At 41.9% G+C, this 24,202-nt stretch overlaps 1 protein-coding gene across 3 annotated transcripts; it reads right to left on the bottom strand.

Moving 5' to 3' along the window:
* Positions 1–26: 26 nt before the first annotated feature.
* dennd4a (DENN/MADD domain containing 4A) lies at positions 27–23,759 on the bottom strand. Of its 3 annotated transcripts, none has more exons than XM_056387370.1 (31): positions 23,538–23,759; positions 18,594–18,925; positions 18,137–18,383; positions 17,963–18,032; positions 17,650–17,819; positions 16,564–16,802; positions 16,381–16,447; positions 16,188–16,246; positions 15,940–16,084; positions 15,485–15,660; positions 15,016–15,116; positions 13,609–13,827; positions 13,026–13,171; positions 12,541–12,561; positions 10,777–10,910; positions 10,287–10,419; positions 9,756–9,962; positions 9,505–9,633; positions 9,250–9,394; positions 7,903–8,025; positions 6,996–7,106; positions 6,332–6,406; positions 5,387–6,213; positions 5,047–5,263; positions 4,352–4,443; positions 4,057–4,232; positions 3,298–3,694; positions 2,862–2,979; positions 2,408–2,570; positions 2,252–2,316; positions 27–1,864 (listed from the first exon to the last, which is right to left on the bottom strand). In XM_056387370.1, the coding sequence occupies exons 2-31, from the start codon at positions 18,902–18,904 to the stop codon at positions 1,728–1,730; spliced, it is 5,220 nt and encodes a 1,739-aa protein (XP_056243345.1). In that variant the 5' UTR covers positions 18,905–18,925; positions 23,538–23,759; the 3' UTR covers positions 27–1,727. The 3 variants fall into 3 exon arrangements, with proteins under 3 accessions (XP_056243345.1, XP_056243346.1, XP_056243348.1); XM_056387371.1 differs by lacking the exon at positions 23,538–23,759 and adding an exon at positions 21,029–21,095; XM_056387373.1 differs by lacking the exon at positions 12,541–12,561.
* Between the last annotated feature and the right edge of the window lie 443 nt (positions 23,760–24,202).

Genomic DNA, 24,202 nt, shown 5'->3' with positions numbered 1-24,202 from the left:
AAGCAAACTATAGATCCAGCCAGGGAAAAAATTTGATTTCTTTTTTTAATGTAAAAATCATACAAATTAGTATCTGTGTTACAAATGATAAATAATACTTAATAAACATTGTTTTAATCGACAAATAGTGTAAACAACATGTAGACATCAAATGATGTTTTGGTCATCACTGTGTTTTTTTGTTTTGTTTTTTTACCGTTTACAACTTACAAGGTGGTTAAAATGCAAATGTACATGCTGTGAGCACACAGCTGTATCTAATCCAGCATCTTATCATTATAAGTAACTGTGAGGTTCAGTAATAAGCTGTGCAGCTGCATCACACTACAAATAGAAATCTAGGCAGGTTTTTGTCAGTTAAAAGTGAAAGACAATATTAACACAGTGAACAATTACACATTTTTGGACGTGATTTTGAATTAGGGCAGGTCAGAGCTGTTGTTCAAATTTAACACCTTTGACGCTTACACATCTTTGAATATGCTCAGTGCAAAGAATCCTGCATTGCCATCTGTTCAAAATCCCTTTAAACAGTCAGTTTTATTATAAGTGGTTAAAATGACCTTAAACAGTGCGGTGTTGTCCAAATGTCTAAACCTGACATCTACACCATACAGTGAAGACCAAAAAGAAATATACAAAATACTAGAATCAAATATTCTGTACAATTTTATAGATCTGTTTCTGTGTCAATACATTAATTTGTTTATCAAAAATTGTGTTGATTAAACCAACAGAAATGTATTTTTCAGTTTTTATCTGTCACCTGTTAGTTTGATTGTACTGTTTTTAAGGAAATGTATCCTTGGTGGTCCCTTATAACACAGAAATTATTCAGTCCTCACTTTAAAAAAGGTATTGCTTAAAAACTGTAAATAAAACATATAAGTGTTACTCCCTTTTTGGGTTCTTTTGGTACATTGTACAAAAAAGGATACATGAATAAACATTGTGCATATACATTAATTGAGTTCTCCCTTTTTGATTCGGAAGCAATAATATGTTTTATACTTTTTTGATGTTATCATCTAGTTTAGTGTATTCAGGCATATGAGCATGGCAATGCCAGGTTTACAGGGTGCAGATGAGGAACAATTTCTTTTGTGAACTGCATGTAATGGAAATATTAGACAGTACAGTAAATCCTGCAGCTGCCAAATAGAAAAGTCACTTGAGCATAGGCTGCTGGGCCACAGCGTTATGCTAATGAAAATGAAAAGCCAGAGCTCATCTTGTCTAAGTGCTTTGTAAAAACATGAACGTCTAAGAGCAAGTACTTATTATACACACACTCAACAACAGTCTTAACAAGGTCACCAGGACCACTGAGGAATTTAGACAATGTGATCATACACTTACTTTTACATACTTACTCACAGCTTCAACAGAAACAAAGTCATAAAATAGACTGTATATTAACTGTACAAACATTTTACTATAGTTATACTGAAAATACAGTGGAACTTTCTAAATATTTACAAAGACAAGGCTTGTCACTCCATGCCTCTCCCTGCCTCTCTGCTCTAACAGTATACATGAAACTCATGGCAGTTGCTTCACATTATTAAGTGTCATTTTCCAATTGTGCTTTAAAGAGCTCTGTGCTTCAGTCAGGTGAGCAGGTCCTGAGGCTGAAGAGCAGTCCAAAGAAAATAAAAAAAAAGAAAACAGCAGCAGTGACCACAGTTTGAGGGGAAAACATAATGGGACAGAAGGAGAGAAGTAGTTTACAAACTGGGCTCCCTAAAAGTCCTCCTGCACTCCATGACCCCTGCTCCAGGGGGCCGGTCACAGTTGTGTGTCAGTTTAACCAGGTTGGGTGTGAGGCGATCATATGCCAACTTGTACTCCCGGTCAAAAGCATCTGCAATGAGATAATAATGAATTAAAAATGTTATTCACGTAGATATTCACTATCTGAGTTTAGTGTGTTAGCATGCTAACATCTTTATAATTAGCACTAAACACAAAGTACAGATGCGGCTGATGGGAATAGCATTTATTTTGAAGGATTTTTGCTTCAAATCAAAGTATTGGATAAATTGACATTTTGACCTGCTGGTGGCGCTAAAGAAAAAGCCAAGGGATCACCAAAGTCATTAGGATTCATTCTATGTGGACTATTGATATCTGTACCAAATTTCATGGAAATCCATCCAATAGTTGTTGAGATGTTTCAACTGTCCAACCAACGGACTGACATTACCAACCCATGCCACTAGCATGAATGAAAATAGGCTTTTGAACTCACTTATATTAATGTTGTTCTTCCCCAAGGCAACGAGAGCAAGGAACAATAAATCTCTGTAAAGGCTCCTTTTTGGAAGAAAGAAGAGAAACGCAATTAGACTTTCCATTCACATCATGTTCTCTACATGACTATACACTGACATCTTTATTTCCTCACCTCTGCCTCTTAAAACCCAGCTCCGGCCCCAGCAGCTGGATGATCTGGCTCATGGGTTGATAGACATCACTCTTTTTAATGCTTCTCACAAAACCCTGCAGTAGCTCCACGGTGAAGAGCTGGCCTTCTTCACACAGCCCCGAGCGAACCAGGGAATTGGCACCTGCAAAGAAGGAGAGATAAAAGTCACCCTGATCAAAGGTTCATTCATCTCCATCACTCAGAATCCAGTCTGAGAGTGCAGCGCTGATATAGGAGGCATGACTAATAGGAGTTCTGAACTGAATAATGCATGACTTTCTAGTTACTTCATATGCATTATTTAATTTGTATGTAAATATCTGACCTTAATCATTCTTGCCAGCGTTACCATGATTTTCTGAAAGTAATTTCACCTTTTGAAACATAATATACTTGACATCATTCTGTTAAAGTAAATGCTGAAATAACTTACAGTGTGTGTTCCACAGGACGTAGCAGGGCTGAACTTTGTCCTGGTGCAACCTCAGGTTGTCCCACATAATCCTCACCAGCACTTGCTTACTGTCCTCGGATGAAACGCTCTGAGGAGTCTAAAGGGAGTAAAATTAAGATTAATCCTTTATTCTGTATCTTACAGGCCCTTTGAGCAGGATGTTAGTGGATGTTATGTCTTTAAAAATACGTGGTTTTCATTTGTTTGCAAAAAATGAGTGAAAATATGTGCTGCTTTCATGCATTGCTGTTTGGACAGTGTCTTTTCTGAAACTACCACTAGGAGTCACCAAAGTCCCAAATGTTCACATCCTCCACATAAGAACTTTAAAACAAAGCTGATTAAATGGTGACTTTATATTAAATGGGTCAATCTACACACAGCTATATGTGGGTGAGCTTGTTGACATATTTACCTGGTCTCCTTGGCTACAGTGCTGGGAGGCCAGGATTAGAGCTGGCAGGTTGCTTGGCAGCTCCAGCCTTCGGAAGTACCACACGAGGTTCCAGAAGACTATGGGGTGTTGGTCAACAACACTCGGAGAGAAGATGGCCTGGTCGCCCTCGTTCACCAGCAGGCTCTCCAGCTCCTTCCACAGAACCAGGGGGCTCAGGTAGGGCACCGTCACCGGAGCAGAGGCGGAGGCTGGGGCTGAGGCTGGCACAGCTGTCCCAGCACTCCCACTGCTCTCCTGCTTCTGCGGGGGAGCTGCAGGTGACTGAGCTGCACAGTCTGACGCAGACATTTTGGCCTCGGGATTGAGAGACGCAGACGTGTCCTCCTCAGTAACAGGATTACTTTGCTTAGAAGACCTGGGGGGAGACACACCATGGATCTGTTTAAAGAGGCCACTGGGATAAAAGATGTGTCTGTCTGAGTGAGTGTGTGTGTGTGTGTGTGTGTGTGTGTGTGTGTGTGTGTGTGTGTGTGTGTGTGTGTGTGTGTGTGTGTGTGTGTGTGTGTGTGCGTGTGTGTCAGTGCTTTTTGAAAAAAGTGCCAGACAGCTAGCAAGGCAATCTAAAAATAGACAATCTAGTGTAAGAGATCAAAGACATTAAACCTCATATTATTACTGAATTCGGCCTGAAATGATGCAGGTACCTGATTAATTATTCAAAGTGTGTGTACCTGAATATAAAATGTGTAAATACTTGTTTACACAGGGAGTATTTACCTGCTCTGTGGTCTCAGATCTTTGATTTCCACATTCAGGAAAGGCAGGAAGGCTGTGCCACAGAAGGGACAAGTGCTATTGAGGTTTGAGTCATTTGCTGTCCAGCCAGCCATGATCTCCTCGTCATACACCAGACAGTCACACGTCTTGCACAGCGAGCAACTGGACATAAGTACCTGCAACAAAAACCATCGGGATGTGGCGGAAATCAGATGCAGTAACACTCAGTCATGACAGTGCGAGTCTATCTAAAGAGAAGTGTCCGAAAAGGGGTTTTGATGCGTGAGGAACTTACCTCTATGGTGTAATTGGGAGTGGGTTGGAAGCGGCTGGTGTCGGGGGAGGAATCTGGAGTGTGAGGAGTTTTAGAGGGAAGCGCCAAACCACCTGGATACAATGGAAGTTACGCAATAAGACACAGAAGGCAAAGCCAAGATTGAGCACAACTATCAAAGCTATACATATCTGAATTAAATAAAGCAAATGTGCAAGAATAAAACTAAGTAGCACCCTGTTCTTCAAAGAGCGCACTCAGAGGACGTTTCAAGTTTAGCAAATCCGTGTCTCTGGGAGTGTGCATGTGAGTGTGCATGCACGTGTATATGTTTAGCATAGGGCCTTTGGCTGAGTGCAGAAAAGCCTACACACTGAATCAGCCCTCCTGCCTGCTGGCCTAGTTTCCCACAGAAAAACCTCCGACTCTCTCCATTACCGAGCCCTACTCTTGCTCTAAATTTAGATAGTCAAGAAGTGTTTTGCTGGGGATCAATACAATGCTGCAGTTAAAGCAGTAATTTAATGAGCATGGCTGTAAGCGATGACCTTTTTTTTTAAGCTGGAGATGTTTTGATAAAGACTGCAAACTACTTTAAATACATGTGGATTGTGTCGTTTGTCTAGCTCAAACATTTCGAGATTCGAAAATGAAAAACATAAAGTAGCAGCTTTATTCCAACAATATTGATTATGCAGATGGATTGAAGGACAAACCAGAGAAGGAGTTGTGTCTGAACACTCTGTTGGGTGTGCTGGGGCTGCCCAGGTTAGTATGGCCCACAACAGGGCTCCTCCTGAGTCGGGACATGCTGCCATGCTGGGGTGAGGTAAAGCCGTCTGGGTCCAGACAGGAGTCATTATCAAGAAGCGAGGAGCAGTCTGCCTCTCCTGAGGTCAGTGAGGATACACTAATCCTGTCACAGTTTGCATCCTGCAGGAGAGAAAAAAGGAAAATAATACCGTCACCGTTACAATAGTTCATCGAGGACACAATTTGATACCATGAGCAATTGTGTTGGAAATATTTGTTTGTGAAAAATGTTGCACTACTGACCTGTGTTAATGAAGTCTGGGACGACAGACGAGAGTAAAGGCGGCTGGCCTTCTCAGCCACACCCTTCCCTGCTGAAATGACGCTGCTCTTAAAGATGTCCAGAGTCGGTGTGAGGAGAGAGTCCATGGAGAACGATGAGGTGGACGGAGTAGGAGATGAGGGTGACACTAATGAGGAAGGCCTCTCCCTGTCACCCAGAGGAAGAGATGGTGATGGCCTCAGCCTCTCTTTGGGATTGACAGGCAGTGGGAGGTGTGTGTTGGAGCGCAGTAGAGTGGAGGGTCTTGGTGAGGTGTGAGGAGATGGAGGGGATCGAAACAAGGGGCTCGAGGGGTTCTGCAGGTCCATACTGGGCGTGCGGCTGCTCAGAGGGCTGTTGCCGTTATTCATGTACATTTCGATCTCCTCGGCGAGGTTGCGGCGGGTGGTAGGTGTGCTGCAGTTGTCCTGGTCACACTCTACCGCCTTGGTCGCCATCAGTGACAGGGGGTCAAATCCCATCTCTATACCTGTCCTCCTCACAGTCCCAGCACTGAAGCTGACACTCCTCTCTATGGAGAAGTCTTGCCTCTCCGCTGCATCACTGCAGCTCACACTCCTCTCCACCAGAGGTTTCTGTTTATCAGTTTCTGTCTCCTCTTCCTCTACTCCATGCAGTCTCTCAGCCGCTACGTGATGCTGCTTCGCTGCGCCAGGATGAGGCACGGTGAGCCTCAGGCTCCCCTGTCCACCAGACAAGTCTAGAGATTTTGGCCTCTCTGTCTTTGGCAGAACTCCACACAGAATGGCATCACTGCATGGACTGGAAACCAGCCTGTCAACGTTACCTGTGATAACAAAATAAAAAAAAATGCGGCAAGGCATTCAGCTCTGATACAGTAAAACTGAAAATATGTGGCACTGTTTTACACAATCATGGCAATCTTCTTTATGAATAAAACTCACCTGCACTGGCATCTGTTGATTTGTAGCTTTTAGCAGAAGGAGATATGCTGCTGATTGGAACTTCAATCTCAGGTGCTGGAGATTTAAATGATACCAAATTGTCAAGGAGATAATACACAAAATCACAAATTTTGTTATTGCAAAGGATTCATTCGACTACACTTATGAATGTAAACTGCAGCTGTAGTGTTGTTGTTTATGCCAATATAAAGCTGTTGCAGTGTGGTGGAGATGGGAAAACTGGCAGCTGAGTGTTTCCTTAAGGGAGAGCTGTTTATCTTAAAATATGGTCGTCTTATATTCAATGCTAAAAAACAAAGTTAGAGACAATTAGGACTGATGAAGGCCTTATTTAGTGAGCAGCATTGATCATGAAGACTGGAACAGAGAGACACAGCATGTTGTTGTTTGCAACAAATCCTGTCACGCACACAATCACCTGCTTACGTAACACATACATCCATCAACAGAATCTGTTTCTCCAAAACATCTAAATATATCAGCAAATGGATGGGTAGGGAATACTTTACACCCACACTGCGATATGACACCCTAGCTTTTAAAGAGAGAGTCTTCATTTTGCTGACAGTACGCAGTGATTCACTTCTGCTCAAATGGTCACTAAGTGTCAAAGATTAGAGATAGCAGTTAATGCATAACTCACTGGATTGGCTCTGTCCTTTGTCTTCCACCAGTGGCGTGCTGTCACTCTCTCTGCCGCACAGTCTCTCCTCCTCTTTGGACAGTGAATCGTAGCCTTGGTCTGACTGTCCACCTGCAAACAGATAAGAAGCTTTATTCCTCTGAAAATCACAGTTATTTTTCATATTTTATTTCTGACTGTTTTCCTCTTTCAGAAAGCGCTGAGTGAATCAAAAGCTAGATATTAAGTCTCCATGGATCCGTGGATAAGAGACAATTGATCTGAGAGTTTTGAGCATGGCGACATTCCCTACAGCTTGCAGCACACTCAGCAACACTCCCAGAATAGAAAAGCAGGAGCAGCAGGAGAGGAAAAGAGTCTTTGAAAACTAGCATCATATTCACAAGGTCAAACTGTAGGAAAAAGCACAAAGATTTTATGGATGTGCATGTGCCTCCTGATGATTGCATAGTTTACATTTTCCCCCATCACTTTTAAAAGCCATTGGAATATATTTAACATATTTTTAGCATTTGTTATTTCTTACCATTTTAAAATATTTACTTGATGGAGTTATGTATTTATAACACGTGTCACTTCTGGGACTTAATAGTTATGTGGTGACATGTTCTTGAGGCGTTTTTGTGCTACAGGTCACTTCCGTTTCTTACTGTGGGTGTTGGGTGCTTGATAAAAAGCAGAATGTGTAGAGTACATGTTGGAGCAATTTATTTAAGTCCAGTGACATTTAAGCAAAGGGAAGCAAAATTAAAGGTTATGAATCCTGGGGTTTGGACACATTTAAGGTGGTAAATCAAATCAATTCAATTTAACTGTCAGACGTTGTGACACCAAGAGAAGCGGTGACACAATTAGGATGAGAGTGAAATAGTTGGAGGAAGGACAAAGCCAAGCCGCTGCTTCCTACCTGTACTAAATCCATCATCACTGGAGTCCATTTTAGTGAAGTCAGTGTCGATGGAGGTTCGCTCAGCAGAGTCATTAGCACTGTCCAAACTCCCATGACTGACTGTGTCAAGATCACTGCCGTCTGCAGGGAGATAACAGATAAGAGAGAGGATGAGAGGTTAAAACAAATGTCAGGGTACCAACAGGATTATAAGACTAGAGCCCAGCTGGGCTAAGAGCGCTTTATGTAATCATTGTCATCCACGGCAAAGAAGCAGGGATGCTCTAAATCCCACATGCGGTAGCTGTCATCATGATTGAACATTGCTGAACACAAAAGGACGCCAGGGCGCCAAAAGAAAATCAAGCTTTTACTTTTTCTGGCTTATTTTTAGCTCAAAGGAGAGCAGAATGAGAGCTGAATGAATCACACTAAACTGCACATTTTCATTTCACAAACCACTAAATCCTGTTTCTTAACATGATCACATTTCCTTTTCTGAAATTTTGTATAAAATCCTCTTTGTGAAGTGAATGAAATCAAACTACAACAACAACAACAGTGTTACTGTATATGGTGTAAAGCATGATGTTTTCATTAGAGCCCCTCATACAACATGTCATAATGGTAATGACAGTCTCTTTGGGCTGTTGCGGAAATTGACATCTAGAGCAACCTGTGTGCTGTGACTGCTGGGGAAGAAAACCTCTTCACTCTCTTTAATTAGTGTCATTAAAGAAAAGCGAGTTGGGAACAATATGTGCTGGAGGAGGCTGGAGTCAGGATAAACCTTGTTATGAGACCAGGAGAGATGCCTTGAAGAAACTGCTCCCATAGGATCGTACTCATTTACATGTCTATTCATTAAGAACAGACATAAGATCCTTCTCTATCAGGCTGTGATTTACTGAATGTGTGTGCAAGTGAAAAGGCTTTACCACTGAACTTAATGCAATGAGTCTTGGATATAAAGTAATGACTACTGGTGTATGTTTTAGTATTTGTATGAAGGCAGTGTGGGAGTGCATAATATGCTGTATTAGCAGATGTGGATTAATAGTCAATTTTAAATTAATGATGTTTAAATTTAACTTTCTGTGCATTTCTTGAGTCATGACTGTCGGAAACAAATTTCACCCTTCTAATATTTACAAAAACTTTGACAGTCAGCATCTGTGCAGAAGAGACGTCAACGATTCACTTTCTAGAAAGATGTTAGACCAGATGCTTGTGGAAATATTGTGATAAAATGAAAAGAATATGAGTATAGTTATTAGCGGAAACTACCATGGAAATTAGGGGTTATCAAATATCTGTAAAAATCAAATTTAACGCGTCCCTGAGTCAGGACTTTGGTAGTCTTACCTGAAAGCTGAGGATCTCTGTGAGAAGTCTGTTGTTTTCTCCCGGCTTGCTTGAACTGGAGCACACCTAGGACCACGTTCCTCAGCTTTCCCCACAGAAAGTAGCCTCCTCTGGTGGTGGAGGGCCAGGTGCTCTCCAGCACCGCCTGAAGCAGGAACATGGTCGGAGAGTTTTAGATTTAAACTTAAACCAAAGTCAAATTAGCTTGTTTATTGCTTACTGTTTGCAGGTACAATTTATATCAAGAGAACACACCTTGTTGTAGTACCCATAGGTGATGGCGTTGGGTTGAACTCCAGCCTTTTTCATCTCAAACAGCACCTTGACAGCCAGGACAGGCTGGCTGTACTGGCCACACAGCTGCAGCAACACACGGTAACACACCTTGGACAGAAAACATCAGGATTTTAAAGCTGAAGATGTGCACTATAACTTCAAAAACTTCATTAATGTCATTAATACACATGTATATATCTGTGTGGTTGTCTTATAATTCAGTTTCCTACCTCATCTGGAGCCTGTAGCTTCTTGTCCTGCATCCTCCTCAGCACATCGTAAGCTGTACGCAGAGCTCGAACCTTAGAGTGGCAGGTCCCGACGAATCCTGGCAGGCAGATGAACCACAGGCCATAGCAGTGGCGCAACAGACACTTGGACCACATCTGAGGCATAGATGAATAGGTTTTGGCCATCCTTTGAGCTGATTTGATCTCCTGAGATAAAAAAAGAAAAGAAAAAAAGATCACATACAGAGATGATTTATCTTCCTTTAGAAACTCGATTTGCATTTTGTTTTCACATTTATACCCTTATCCATCTTTATGAAGAATGAATGCTGCAGTGAAATAAGCTGAACATGCAAAGAAAGAAAAAGGCTCAAATAAGGATAAAATCTGACGATACATTTAACACATATTAATGTTTATCTTTTATTATATGGTCTCAAAATACAAAAAACAAGTTAAAGAGATTTTTTTTTTTTTTTTTTTTTTTTTAAAAGCAGTTTTCAAGAAAATCTAACTACATATATGGCCGACCTGTTTCGAGCGTCTAAAGATGGCGGTAGGGCTGGCTGGGCTGCTGTGGCGCGAGGCCATGCCTGCTGATGGAGGATTTAGTCCCTCCAGTGGCTCCAGAAGCTCGACATTCAGCACAGGGAATCCAGAGTAGCTGCAGAAATACATATACACACTCTCATATACCATGAGATAAACTGAAATAGGCATCAATCCCACATAAACAAAGGCAAGCAAAGTGACATGCACACCAGCTTGGCGCCGACACCCTGGAAGCTTGAGCAACAACACAAGGATCCAAAAGCGATGTGTTCCGGCTCAAAATAATCACAAAGCCCCACAGCAGTGACAAATTATTTAACAAGAGAAGCAATTTACATTAAGTCTCTCCTTCGGGAGCCGTATTGTGTGCACCCAGTGTCTGTGAAAAGTGCTCTCGAAGTGAATAAGACATTGTAAAAGAAAGAAACAGTTTGCTTTGTTGTCAAGAGATTGATCTGCAGTGTGGTACCTATAGCACAGAGGATGCTCTTCTCCCTGCGGCAGTGGAGGCAGCTCTGGAGGGTTGATATAGACTGTGTGCTCACTGCGGTGGGATTCATCCAGTTCGATCAATCTGGTGTCCTCCGGCCGCTCACTGTCCACCTTGCAAGGGAAAAACACTTTCGTCATTGTCTTTCATCTTTCCTCTTAGCTTTGCTGTAAACACAAATCCATAGGCTAATGCTGTTTGGAGGCTCACAGGCACCTGATACCATATGAGCCCTCAGATCAGTGCGGATATGAGGGTCAGAGAGGACAAACAGATGTCAGTAATGAGTCCATTTACACCAGAAATATGGCCCCTGTCCCCGGTCCAGCATACTGCCAAGGCAGAGGCTTGATCCTACGAATCTTCCAAGACTAAATTAATCCAGGCCGCAGTGACCTGGACAAAATGCCATGTTGGACATGAAACCATTACACTTTACTGCTTTGGCAGCAATGCTTGTTACTAAGCTGTCAAATCTCCTTCAACTCAAAACTGACCGACGGATCTGCTCTATGGAGAGAAGAGTACAAAGCCGCACTGCCTGCCTGAGAACAACAGCAGCAGCACAAAGGAGGATGACAAGGTAAAGCTTACATGTTGTTTTTTTTTTTTAGGAGAAAATCACCACTGAATGGTTTTCTGGGAGATCATAAAAAGCCTGCTATGCTGATGTGCAGTCACTTGGTTTATCTGAATCGATTAGCAGCTTATCTTAGGCATGAGCTTTACAAAAACGTTAATATTTGGCAGCGGCTGAATAGCTCCCCAGTGGTACTGCGTTTACAGCGTTTGTTCCACTCAGTCGAGTGGATGATTCAGTCAACTGACTGTCACTGACCCGTTTGCCCTCACTTCGATTCCACTCAGTGTTTCTCCGCTTGTTGCCCTTCCTCTTACACCCAAGCGGTCTTTCCCAATCACGCACTTGTTGTCAACCTCAGCAGCAATGACGCTGAATGAATCAATGCTTCCACTTCTCAATAATGACCGCAATGACCATTCATACAGGAGCTCAAAACGTTCATGCAGGATGTAAATGCGACTTCCTGATTGCACAAGTTTGCAAGCACAAAGGGTTTTTCTGGAGGGGAGGTTGGTGTTTTGTCATTTTTGTGTGTTACAAAACATGTGAAGGCAGGATGTGTTAATGAAAGCTGTCAAGTCCCCACAAGATTAGGCCTCTAACTGACAATGAGGCCCACATGACGTAGGATTTGCACAACTAAACATCATAACATTTTGACAAATAAGGATTACCGCCTCCATCTTTATCTTCCTCTCTTGTATATTATGTTTCACAGAGGCTACTGAAGTCCGGAAAGTGCACAGAGTCTCAGAAAATGGCAAGCACAAATAATTAATCTCTATATCTCAGCATCACCACAAAATCAGCTCTGCATAACCTCTCTGTGCTGTTCATTCTAATGGCACCTGGTTCAATAATGCAGACTGCTGACAGACGCAGATGGCTGATGCACGCCCTCACATTTAAGACCTTACTACACTTTTAGCTTCACTCCCTCTTTACTTCACCTTGACTTATTCAGAATGAGTACACACATACACACACACACACACACACACACACACACACACACACACACACACACACACAGCTCTCTGCCCTGAACCATGAAAACACTTTGACTTGGATCACACCTGAAGCTACTATCACTGAAAGAGGCAAAATGTATTAAAACGTGCACCCAGGTTTAAACTACAGCACAAGCTCTAGCAGCTTACCTTGCCTCCAGTGGTGAATAGCTGCCAGGCAGGCGGGTCAGGATGAGAGAGAAAGAGAGAGAAGAAGACAATAAACAGAAAATCTGAGAAAAAGAAAACGGCTGAGAACAAAGACAGAAAAACACTTAAAAGGATTGAAAAGAACAGGAGGGAAATAATAGACGAGAAAAGCTTAGTGCTGATGGTAATAAGAGGCTCAAGGGAGATGTTGGGGTGTTGTTTATTTCTATTAGTTCCTGTTATTTGCTTATTAGCTCCTTCAAATTAAACAAAGACCTCAATCTTAATTGAGAGGAAAGCGTGTGAGTAATCTTTCCTCTAAACGCCTCAGCCTTTTTTTTCCCAAGAACTTCTGCAAATGGTTTGAGGCAAGACTAAATATTGTTACCGGAGCAATTTTTCTTGCACAGCGCAATGATACAGTTTTTCTAATGAATTGTCTGTGACACGTAAAATCCATAATAAAGATTAGCTGCAAGCCTCACCTTATCAACACACTCATCAAAGAAAGCCAGGCTAGCATCTTTATCGCTGACGAATGAGCACTCTTCTATGAAACGGCTGAACATTTGAGTCTTGGTCATGAGGGAGTAAAACCTCTGATGGGAGCGGTCTCTGCTCTTCAGGAAGCCTATGGAACAAAACATGTTACAAAATGAAACACATGACAGGTGTTGATTAATAGCAGTGTCATGATTCTAAATCTGGACATGCACTTCTCAATCTGTTGCAGAACGTTTATGGCGTCAAGATGCAGCATTTACAGAAAATGAATACCGTGCTGTGAAACAAGTTCTTCCCTGCTGCATCAGAGCACACAGATGTGCAAGGACATTGAGCTATTAATCATGGCCGTTTCTCTGACTTGTCATCCAAGTCTAATTTCCACAGAGGCCTAAGCTAAATCACCAGAGTCATTACAGCAGTGATTTAGGCCAAACTTTGATGCAGCAGTGCTCAGACCTCAAACAGCACTGAATCACATGAAGGCAAGGCAACAATAGCTTTGTCAGTGTGTTTTGCGATTACATGCAGTAATAGATATCATAGACCGAGGCTGAAGTGTACCTTGGATGTCGAAGAGAGAGCTGGCATCTGTGGTCTTCTCAGAGGGGGCTTGGGTGATGGGCAGCAGGTAGGAGCGGTATCCTCGTAGGATGGCCGCCATGAACCGCAGGAAGGCCTCCTGGATCTCCAGCTCCAGAGTGTGGAGGCTCTTCCCCCCGTTGAGCTCACTGTCAGTCACTGTGTGCTCCATCTGCACATCTTCACGGTTCAGCTGACCACCTGAGAGCACACAACAGATGTTAACGTGGAATGTATATAGAGGACATGAAAAACACGCCAACACAAGGTATTCTAACTTGTGAAGTAAAGTCCGGTATAACAGTAAACACTATTATTTTTGCGTAAGAACTCTTTCCACAATACGACAAGTGGCAACCTGTTAATGAGACTAAGATAGAAGCATGCTAACTAAATGTGAATGTCAGCATGCTAACATGATGACACTGGCAGTGCTGACGTGCTGTTTAGCAGACATACAATTTAGCATGTTCACTTAGTTTAATATGTTAGCATACAAACATTTGCTCATGAGCACAAAGCAAAAAGACAAACCGAGGCTGGTGGGAATGTCATCAGTTTTGCGAGTATTTGGTAATAAACCAAATAATTGGACTAATTGAAATTTTGATCTGATAACAGTGCCACAGGAGCGTTCATATTTTTGAGACATTTCTCTTAAAAAAAGCAAATGTCAACCTCGTGGTATTAGACTAAAAGTCAGGCGATCACCAAAGTCTTTAGGATTGATCTTATTGGGACTATGAATATCTGCACAAGATTTCATGGTAATCCATCCAGCTGTTGAGATATTTTACTAACTCTAAAACACTGCTGTATACAACTATTGGTAACCATTTCTTATTTGTACAGTGGGTTTCATTATAACTAGATCAATTCAGACCAGCTGACATTGCATCATTCCAGTTCAGCTAAAATATAGTGTGATAGCAGAAAGCATCAAAGATAAATGTTAATTTGCTACAATGAAAGGGATTCATTTGGCATTGATGTTTAATTGTGACAGTGACAAGTAATCCATGTTAGAATAGGCAGATATTTCTGTTTTCTCTTCTGACAGACCACATTAGCCCATAATACTATACAGCCATATGCTGAAATTTGAGTAAAGGGGCAAAAGCGATTCTGGGAAACACAGTATTTGACAAATTGAAGTATAAGTAGATGAGGCAGGTTGAGTAGGAGTGTATACCATAAGACTAAATTACACTTCATCCACAATATCTCCTGGGATGCACAAAACATTATCGGTTGGTTTTATATAACAATGTAATCATCTAATGAGCTTTTCCTGTAAATTGACTTTACAGGCTGACTCAACAGCCTTAAGTAGCCAGCCTAAATTATTCATGAAACTACACATAAAATGACACAGCAGACTGGACTCACCCTCAGTGAGCTGTTGATAGAGCTTATTCAGGGTATTCAGAAGATATTTGCAGGCTCTCCTCGGCAAGATTTTCCACGTTAAAGCCTTCTTGTCGTCTTTTCTGAAAGCACACCATATGGTTTTCATTACACGGGAGGACAGTGAAGAAACGTTGCAAAAAGCTACAAGGAGGGAGATAGATTTACTGACATCAGCACTTACAACTACAATTGCAAAATAGCTTTTGGATTGATGTGGTGGACCAGTGGGACCCAAATGTGCTTTCGTGTATAGTAAGAATATTTCACATTCCAGCTCTTATCGTTACATAAAAGAGGCTCTCACTGACTTATACAGATAACCCTGGGAAGAACTTTCATCATCAAACCAATAAAAAGCCTAAATCATGGGAAGATGGTTTTCGCTTGGGTGTGTTAAAGTTGAAGGTGGCCATCTATCACGGAGGGATTGCGGTTAGAGGTTACTTACTGGGAGATAGTGTTGGTGTCCAGATCCACACAGCTGATGTCAGATGGGGGCACGTAAAGGTCAAAGTATCTGGAGTCCACACCCACAATGAAAGGACACGGTGCACTGAGCACATCGGCCAGGGCCAGCGGGCACAGAGGGATGTAGGGGCACGGCCAGTGGAAGGGAAAGATCATCTGAAAAGGGAAGAGACACATCCATCAGTATAAATGCATCCATATAATTCATACATAAACTGCAGGGACAAAAGAAGAGATTTAAACTGGGAGATAGTCAGCAACTACTGCACCACTAATGCCATAAGCGAGGGTCTTCTTTGATGTGATTATGGGTGATTTATTGATGCCACGGCCCTGCCTTTTACCTCATCAACTATTGTACCTCTAATCACATTAAAGACCGTCCTCTTAAGAGTTATTATTAGTGTAATGGAAAGAAAAGAACAAACCACTTACAGACACAAGGGCCTCTGTGACACTGGTGAGTACCGCTGGACGCAAAGAATGAACCAGGATCTTGTGCTCTGTAACAGCCAACACCAGAAGAGTGGCTGCGTTTTTCGGGCCCAGATTCAGCAGTAATGTGGAGAGGCTTCCACCACTAGTGCACAAAAAAAAAAAAAAAAAACAAAATCAGATCAAGAAAGCAACAAATATAGTATGTCTTCGTGTTATAATTTTATATTTTACTGACGTTCCCCCACCTGAGAGGCAGCGGAGAGGAGACAGGCTGGCTCAGCATCAGACTGTCATGTGGAGACAACTATGGAAGATGCACAGAGGAGCGTTAGAGCAGCAGTGGGTGGAGGATTCAGCTTGTGATTACAGTGTGTTTACAGACTTTCATGACGAACCAAATAAAGCAAGCACTCATCAAATGTCACATATTGAGCCCACCTGCACTAGGATGCGTGGTCTCTGAGTGGAGGGGAATGGCACACTTTGCATGAAGTGAAAGATGTGCCTGAAAGTAAAGAGAAAATGAGTCAGTAAAGACACCAAGTACTGTCTGTAAGACTAAGAATTAACCAGTTTATGATAGACTACAACAAAAAGACTAAATCTGTTAAACTTGCTAACTTTTCAATAGGCAGAGCATGTGGCCCAGAGATGGAGTATCGGTAGAGGAACGTTAGAAAGCTCCTGAAGGATTGGAAGAAGGGCCAGTGGGAGAGCAGACAGATGCTCTTGTTGCTGTAAACACTTCTGGTCCAGTCAGGTCCGAGATCAGAGCTTGGCAGGCCGAGCTGTGAGCGCTGACGCTCAGACAGATTCTCCTCTGAGTAAGGCTCATAGAACTGGATGGCTGCTCCGTACACCTGCACACAAAGGGATCACAATATAAAGGTTGATGATTCAATAACATTACAAAGATTTAAACCACAGTAGTCAGAGGTCCTTTGAAAGAACTTATTCAGGTAAGGATGTTGTGGCTGCTCCACTAGAGAATTTTCATCCTAATAAATCAGCTAAATCATCCTCAGTCCTTTGAAGTTGTTCCTCCCAAATAAATAAACAAATCATTCCAGGCATGAAGTGCCAGGAGACTAGCCTGCAGACTAGAGGTTGCAGGAAAGAAGGAGTGAGCACTGAGGCATTCAGCAGTTAAAACTTGTGCACCAGCCCAAGTGGCGCATGGGTTATCCATTATTCAAAAGATGAGCTGCAAAAAAATATTTTATGCTGCATTGCTTTCAAAGCCTAACAGCCTTTTAGTATTCCAAACACAGCCTTTAGACCGTTTTTGATTCCAGTCGTAGTTTGGAAGTTGATTAAGATTGTCTAGTATTCTTAGAAATACTCCTGCAGTTCATCAACATACTAATCCATAAGGGATACTAATGCGCAGAGAGAGACAGAGGGGGAAATAAAGATGGAGAGGCTGGCTGAAATTAAGCAATTAACAGAGCATTTGTGTATTAAAGGGCAGAGAAACTGATGCCAACTTTGGGAGAACTGCTTAATTAATGATAATGTAAATGAAATGATGAAAGAAATGAGACTCTGAAGAAAAAGTAGTGTTTCTTTTTCTTGGCAATATCAGCGTCCAGGTTTGTAGGTTTCTGTGTGTTTCGCATGACACAGAAAGGCAAGACAAGATAAGTCAAACACGGAGAAACGGACATGGTTATTGGTAACACTCGTGTCAGTAGGTGGTGGTGTTACCTTTTCTCCAGAGGCCCCTGTCAGCACAAATGTGGAAAAAACAGGCAGGGAGTGTTTGGTGTGCGCTGGCCAGCACTCGATCGTAGCCCCCATGGGCAGGCAGAACATAGGCACTGACTCAGGCAGTGGGAAGGACTCGTAGTCCTCTTCAGGATACCTACACAGCAGACCTAGACGCAAATACACACAACACAGTCAAATACGTCTTCGAAACTTCACTACATGCTGACATAGAGAAAAGAGGATGTGATAAAATACTGACTATTCCAATATCAAATTTCATACATAGTGCATATTCTGCACACTAGTTTACCTGCTTTGTATGCAATTGTGTTTGCTTTAGCCAGAGATTTCTTATAACAAAGGTAGATCGAAGATCCCCACTGGAATACGAGAAAAGACACAGACCACCACAGGTCAATGAAAACATGAATTATTTTTGCTAGCATGCTTGAGATTTAGCTGTGTTCTCAGAGGTGTATCCCACCATGCTGCTGTTGAGGTTCTTGTCCACCTTGCAGAAGGTGTGAGGGGGTGTCTCCCCCTTGCCTGGGATGATGATGCAAACATCAGTGACAGCCAGTGAAGTGTGGGGCTGGCTCTTCGGGGCACGGCGGTAGGTGATGTAGATGCGTTGGGAGGACGAGCTGCTGATGTTGGCAGGGCGACCTGAGGGCGTGGTCTGGACGATGTGACATCCAGGCTTCAGCTTCTCTTTCCACTCATACAGAACCCTGAAATACAAGGCTGAGTTAGACTGACTTTTTACTCAATTTTTATTCAATCAAAGACATTCTTGAGAAAGAATTCGACTTTGATAATATATTCATAGAAGAGATGTCAGACTAAAGGATGTGTTTAAGAGCAGATTACAGTGACCCAAGGCAGAGAAGTGATTAGTGGTGCTGGGTGAGTAAAGGGTCAGGCTGAGGATTACTGCTTACCCAAGATCTGTCAGTGGAGGCTTATCTCTGCCTCGCTTGAAACACAGGAAGATCTGCGGGCCCCTGAGGCTGGCTCCATTGAGCTCTGCAGAGAGGCCTGAGGGAGTGCTTTCCACACAGGTGAATCCCGGGGGTACCTCTTCACCCAGGGAGCGGATCACCACAGCTACGTCGGTGATGGGGGCGTTGGGTTTCACAGACTTGGGACCGGCGTCGTCAAAGTGGAGCTCCTCCTCCAGAGGCTTGGACAAGTCAGTGAGGCCGGCAACCACAAAGTAGTCGGCTACACGAGGCCCTTTATCCTCCATCATTTCCCATTCCCACACTGAGGGCTGGAAAGTAGAGAGAGGGAGAGAGGCGGAGGGCTTCCATTATACATTTTAAACATATTGCAATTACATATGATGTAGTGTAGCTTAAACACAGGAAGAAAGTGGGCCTTTGCAATCAGGAAGGGACCTGGCCGAGCAGCATCAGCATTAAATTCACTCTCTGAGCACACTCTATTAATTGTCTTGCTGCTATAACTGTTAAATGAATCATGGGGATAGAGATACCGTGCAGCATGTAAAACAGAGACATTACCTACATTGCACATACATTCTATACTGAAGAAATAACCAAATATAATGAGAGCATCTGGAAGCATTTAGCATGCATTCCTGTCTGCAACAACACCATATTTCTCCAAGAAATATGGGAGGGTTTAAGACCAATGACCTTGCTATATGCCCTGACTGATTATGTAAAATAAAACACATGCGTCTGTAGAAAAAGAAGAAGAAAAAAATGTGTGGAAAGGAAAAGTACCAGAACTGTAATTGAGCATTGGGAAAAGAAGAGAGTGCGCACTGTAGTGCAGCAAAAAGCTTTTTTTGGAGCTTTTAGCGAGGTGATATTCAGACAGCGTATATTCTGCGCTGAACAATGTTGTGAAGAAAAAAGGAATAGAGGGAGCGCCTGTGAGTCAGCTTGTTATAGCTTTATCACAAAGCATGGAGCCCTGGAAGGCCTCTTAGCACTGGGCCAGCTTATTGTGCTTCAGCTGAAGAGCCTGTTTTATCTCTCTCAGCAGTTCTTCCACACTCAGTAGCAAACTGATAAACAGCTGCCTATTATTTTCCCCACTGGGCTATGAGGGAGTTAGCATAAAGTTATCCCACTCCTCTGTGCTAGATGTGTCACTACCAGGAGCCATGGTACTACAAGAAGCCACGACCATGTCACCCACTTTAAAGCCATTGGACTTTAGCTTCCACTGGCTTTAAAGCGAATGGATCTGTGTGCTGTCCTCCTCTGTGGCCGTGTGATAGGACAGAAAACTAAGCACTGCTTACAGGCTTAGGGCGTGAAACTGACCGCTAACATGAGAACAAGGGGCCAAAAAAACAAGATAATCTATAGTAGCAAACATGCTGCAGAATTTCCATTTTCATGCTCACGCTCATGCTGGGATGAGAATGATTTCGCTGTTACTGCTGATCCAACGACACCTGGATTTACTTATTTGGCTAATTACTGATCCTCCTAGAATCCATAAGACCAAGCAAAACAATTTACGAATAAAATTCAGTCTAATATCTTGTTTCAGAAGCCTGTTTGCTCTGTGCATCAGTGAGAGTGGTATTTCAAAATGATGACTCATCATCACTCTTGGCCTTACAGTGTTTTCATCTGCATTAAAGAGTCTTTAAGTCCAATGTTCCCTGGTTAGCCAGTGGCTGTGTTGATGCAGGTTATTTGCACTCTGCAGCCCTGTGGGTAAACCCAGTGACTCAGCATGTATAGCAAAAAGTGGACAGTTTATTTCAGATTTCCTTCCAAAACTGGTTTTCATTAAATGGCAAAAATATGTAAATACACGTTACAGTAGCACTTATGATTTATAGTATTTATGTTTCCCTTGCATCTTTTGTTCATTGTTGCTCTCAAAAAATAATTTAAAAAGTGGTATGAGCTGTAAAGTTGATTTCTGGAAAACAAAAAAGTCCAGAATTTGACACATTCTGTGTCTTTCAAAATGTCCCATTATTTCACAACTGATGCATATTTAAAGTTGCTTAGTTGCTTAAATAGTCTCTTTTCCATGTTTCTCCACTGGTTGTACTTTCCTATCCCTCTGACAAATGGCACCAAAGTATTTTTTATTCAGCAGCCTTTAAATTTTCAACACTGATTTGTCTATAAAAGATCATCTTTTTTCCCGTCTTGGATGGATTAGACTATTAAACGCCTTCCAAACAAAAGATGTCTCATGCTGCTCAAATCTCAAGTCTCATTTGAGGTAATATACTATTCAGATAATCTACTAGAGGGTTCACAAACTTTTCATTGTAACTGTGATCAAATTCACAGACTGATCCAAATGGAGACACAGCAAAACAGAGTTATTATGAAATAAAGAATCAAATTTCTATTTTACTTAGGGAACTTACAACCAATGAAAGTCATCAAAGGCCTTAATTATTCCGTTCAGTAGATCCCCCTTCCTTTGAATGTGACACAGCACTCACACCAATCCGTAATAACATCCCCGCTCTCAGTAGGTATCGCATGAGTGCTGCTAAATATACAGTTGATGGCATGGCAGATGTGTCATACAATACTTGGAAGGTTCAGGATTAAATATAGATGTAATCTCCAGTTCCAACTACCACGACATCCACTGCGTCTGTTCCTCCCCCTCAACAGGAAGCACAGGCCTAAAATCATATCTAATCCTCGCCATAGCAACAACATTAAAATTGAAGATTCTATGTTTCTCACTGAGATGCTGAAATTACTAATGGGCTGTTTCATTACCACAGAGTCTCTGGGAGAGCCAGAGAATAAAATTATTCAGGTCTAAATATTAACAGATATACCCTGAATGTACAATGAACAGGTATAGTTTCTGTCTGTTTATCTAATTAAGTTTTTATTCATGTTCGTGGCCTCCTTCTTGTATTGACCTGGAAGCTATTACACATTCATGTCACCTCTCAGTGAGCAGGTCTTGTCCACAGTTTTTCCCTTTTCTCCTAGCAGTGGTTTTTGTGTGTTTTCCATTAGTACTGCTGGGCAGGCTGCACCAGAGTCGAAAGGTCATTAGCCTTCTGCTGTCATGTGTGCAGTGCTTTGTTTTTGTCTACATAATACTGCATCACTTTGATTGTTCTGTGTATCAGTCTAGGAAGACTTGTCCTCTAAACTTCTTTGGGCCCATAAATAAACCCGATTCGACCAGACTTGACGTTTTATTTTCCATATGATTTTCAACAGTCTCACACCATCACACTAATCGCAGGCAACCCTGCGTTAGCTCAACACTGGAAGTGAGTGACTCACGGTCTCCCCAGAAACTGCAATCTTTTCATTCACCACAGTTTTCTTCATAAAAGCAGACAAATAAGGACACAGCGGATTTCCTCTTCTCACCAGAAAACAAGCCAACTTCCCCATTCACATCCACTATTGTTTTTATGAGTCACCTCCAACCGTCAGATTTGCAGTAATTCTCTAACCACTTGTGCCATAATGGTTTCATGTTTGGATTGATTGCTTTCACAGAAAGCCACAAAATTAGATTTTTCCCACACTGTCTCACATAACTCATCATTTTCTGTATTTGATAGTCCCAAAGCTTCATTTGACATATTCCAAGATGCCTTTTGTAGATAGTTTAAATGTAATATTCTTGACATCTTATGCATAATTTTAAAGACTCCCTTATATTTCAGCCTGGTATGTTAAGCATGGGTACCTTGGGCCTTTGGCTAGAATATTTCACTAAATAATAAAGAAGAAAATGTTAAAAGCTTGAACAGTGGCAAATATTTCAAAGTTCTGACAGAACTGTGATTAAATCCAACATTTTTAAATTATAACAGGAGCTTTTGTCATTTGAAAAAAAATAATTGATTATTTATCTTACATGTCTTCTTGATACAGTATTTCATGCAAGAAACATTTTATTTTCTACATTTCCCCCCAAACAGCAGAATTTTGACATTAAACCATAAAAAAAACTAGACCCTGTCTCTATAATGCATGTGATATTGTGAAGTGAAATAAAGGCCTTTTCACTTTTGCTTTGAGCATCACAGTGGTCTTGTAATTATGGCCCAATAGACAGAGGCCGCGGCTGCTGGACAGTCAGACCCAGGCTTTGCAGGGATTAGAGAGGGATGTGTTAACAGCAGGGGGGCAGGGAGGATGGGCAGTCTGATCTGGGGAGGGAACCACCACAACATTTCACTCAGCATCTGTTCCCTCTTAGCCATGAAGACAACCCTCACCCTCATCATCCATTTGCATTCCTTATGTTTGACAGGGGGAGACCCTGGCTGCTTGATGAGGAAACCACACACGCCCAAGATAAACAGAGCAAAAAGATTAAGAATTAAATACTCTAAGGTGGTACTGCAAATATATATATATATATATATTTATAGGAACCCTCCATGATAAGCTTGCAACTACATTAGGAATACCATAAAGCAAGCAAATGGTCATTGAAAAACATAACTGATCACAGCGACCACAATAATACAGAGGGGTTTTCTCATATGCCCCGACCAGAAGAAGCCATCTTATAGAGCATCTACACGGGATGCAACGAAATAAGCCTCCATATGACTTCATTGTAGCCAATGAGCGCACTGTAAATATAGTGAATCACACACAGGCAGCGATGCTCACTATAAAGCATTAAGTTATTCTTGCAATGCATATAGCTATACAACAATAATATGACCTGTTTACCTTTTGAATTATCCTAACCAAGCATCCAACATTAAAATAATAATAATAAAGGATTCAGTTTGTAGCGATAACAGTCATCACCTCACGTACAATCACAGGTTCAAATTATTAAAAATGAAGGTTGGGAGACCCCTTCATTATAGAGACTGGGTGTGTGAGGTTGGTTTGTTTTTATCCTCAATAAAAGAAGAATCTACTCACATCTGACGAATCACGACGACTGCAAGATCAATGTGTCGAATACGAGGCGAAATAAAACCGAGATTTCTGTTGATAGCTAATTTTATCCCTCGGCGTTTGCTTCGTTTATTTATATTTTTTCCTCTGTGTTATCGTAAAAAAAAACACCAAAAAAAAAGAATTCACAGTGGGATGGACGCATCCAAATAGCCTGTGTACACCCGAGCACCGCTTTATCCAGACCTGCGCGGTTCACGTGACTGATTACAAACCTCACCGACGTCACTGATGACACGACTGGCAACTGTGACAGAGGAACAACGTCTGTAGCTGTGAAGAAACATCTGGTTCATACTGTACTACACCACTGCACACGGAATGACAGAAAAAAGATATCTTTATTATTATTGTTGTTGTTGTTGTTGTTGTTGGTAGTAGGAGCAGTTTTGGTAATATTGCCCCCCCCCCCCCCCCCCCCCCCCCCCCCCCCCCACACACACACACACACACACACACACACACACACACCACACACACTCAAGTTTTTCCTCTTTATAGTTATCTTGCATCTCTTTTTGTTTTGTGTCTCTTTGTTATCGTTTCACCTGTCTTTCTGGGACATTTTCACACATGTGCAACAAAACTGAAAAACTGAGTGACTAACCCTAAAATCTTAAGTATTTACA

Source organism: Seriola aureovittata, chromosome 10, assembly GCF_021018895.1.
Source record: "Seriola aureovittata isolate HTS-2021-v1 ecotype China chromosome 10, ASM2101889v1, whole genome shotgun sequence".
Taxonomy (NCBI): domain Eukaryota; kingdom Metazoa; phylum Chordata; class Actinopteri; order Carangiformes; family Carangidae; genus Seriola; species Seriola aureovittata.
The sequence above is the reverse complement of the archived record's forward strand: the minus strand, read 5'-3'. Positions and strand labels throughout refer to the sequence as shown.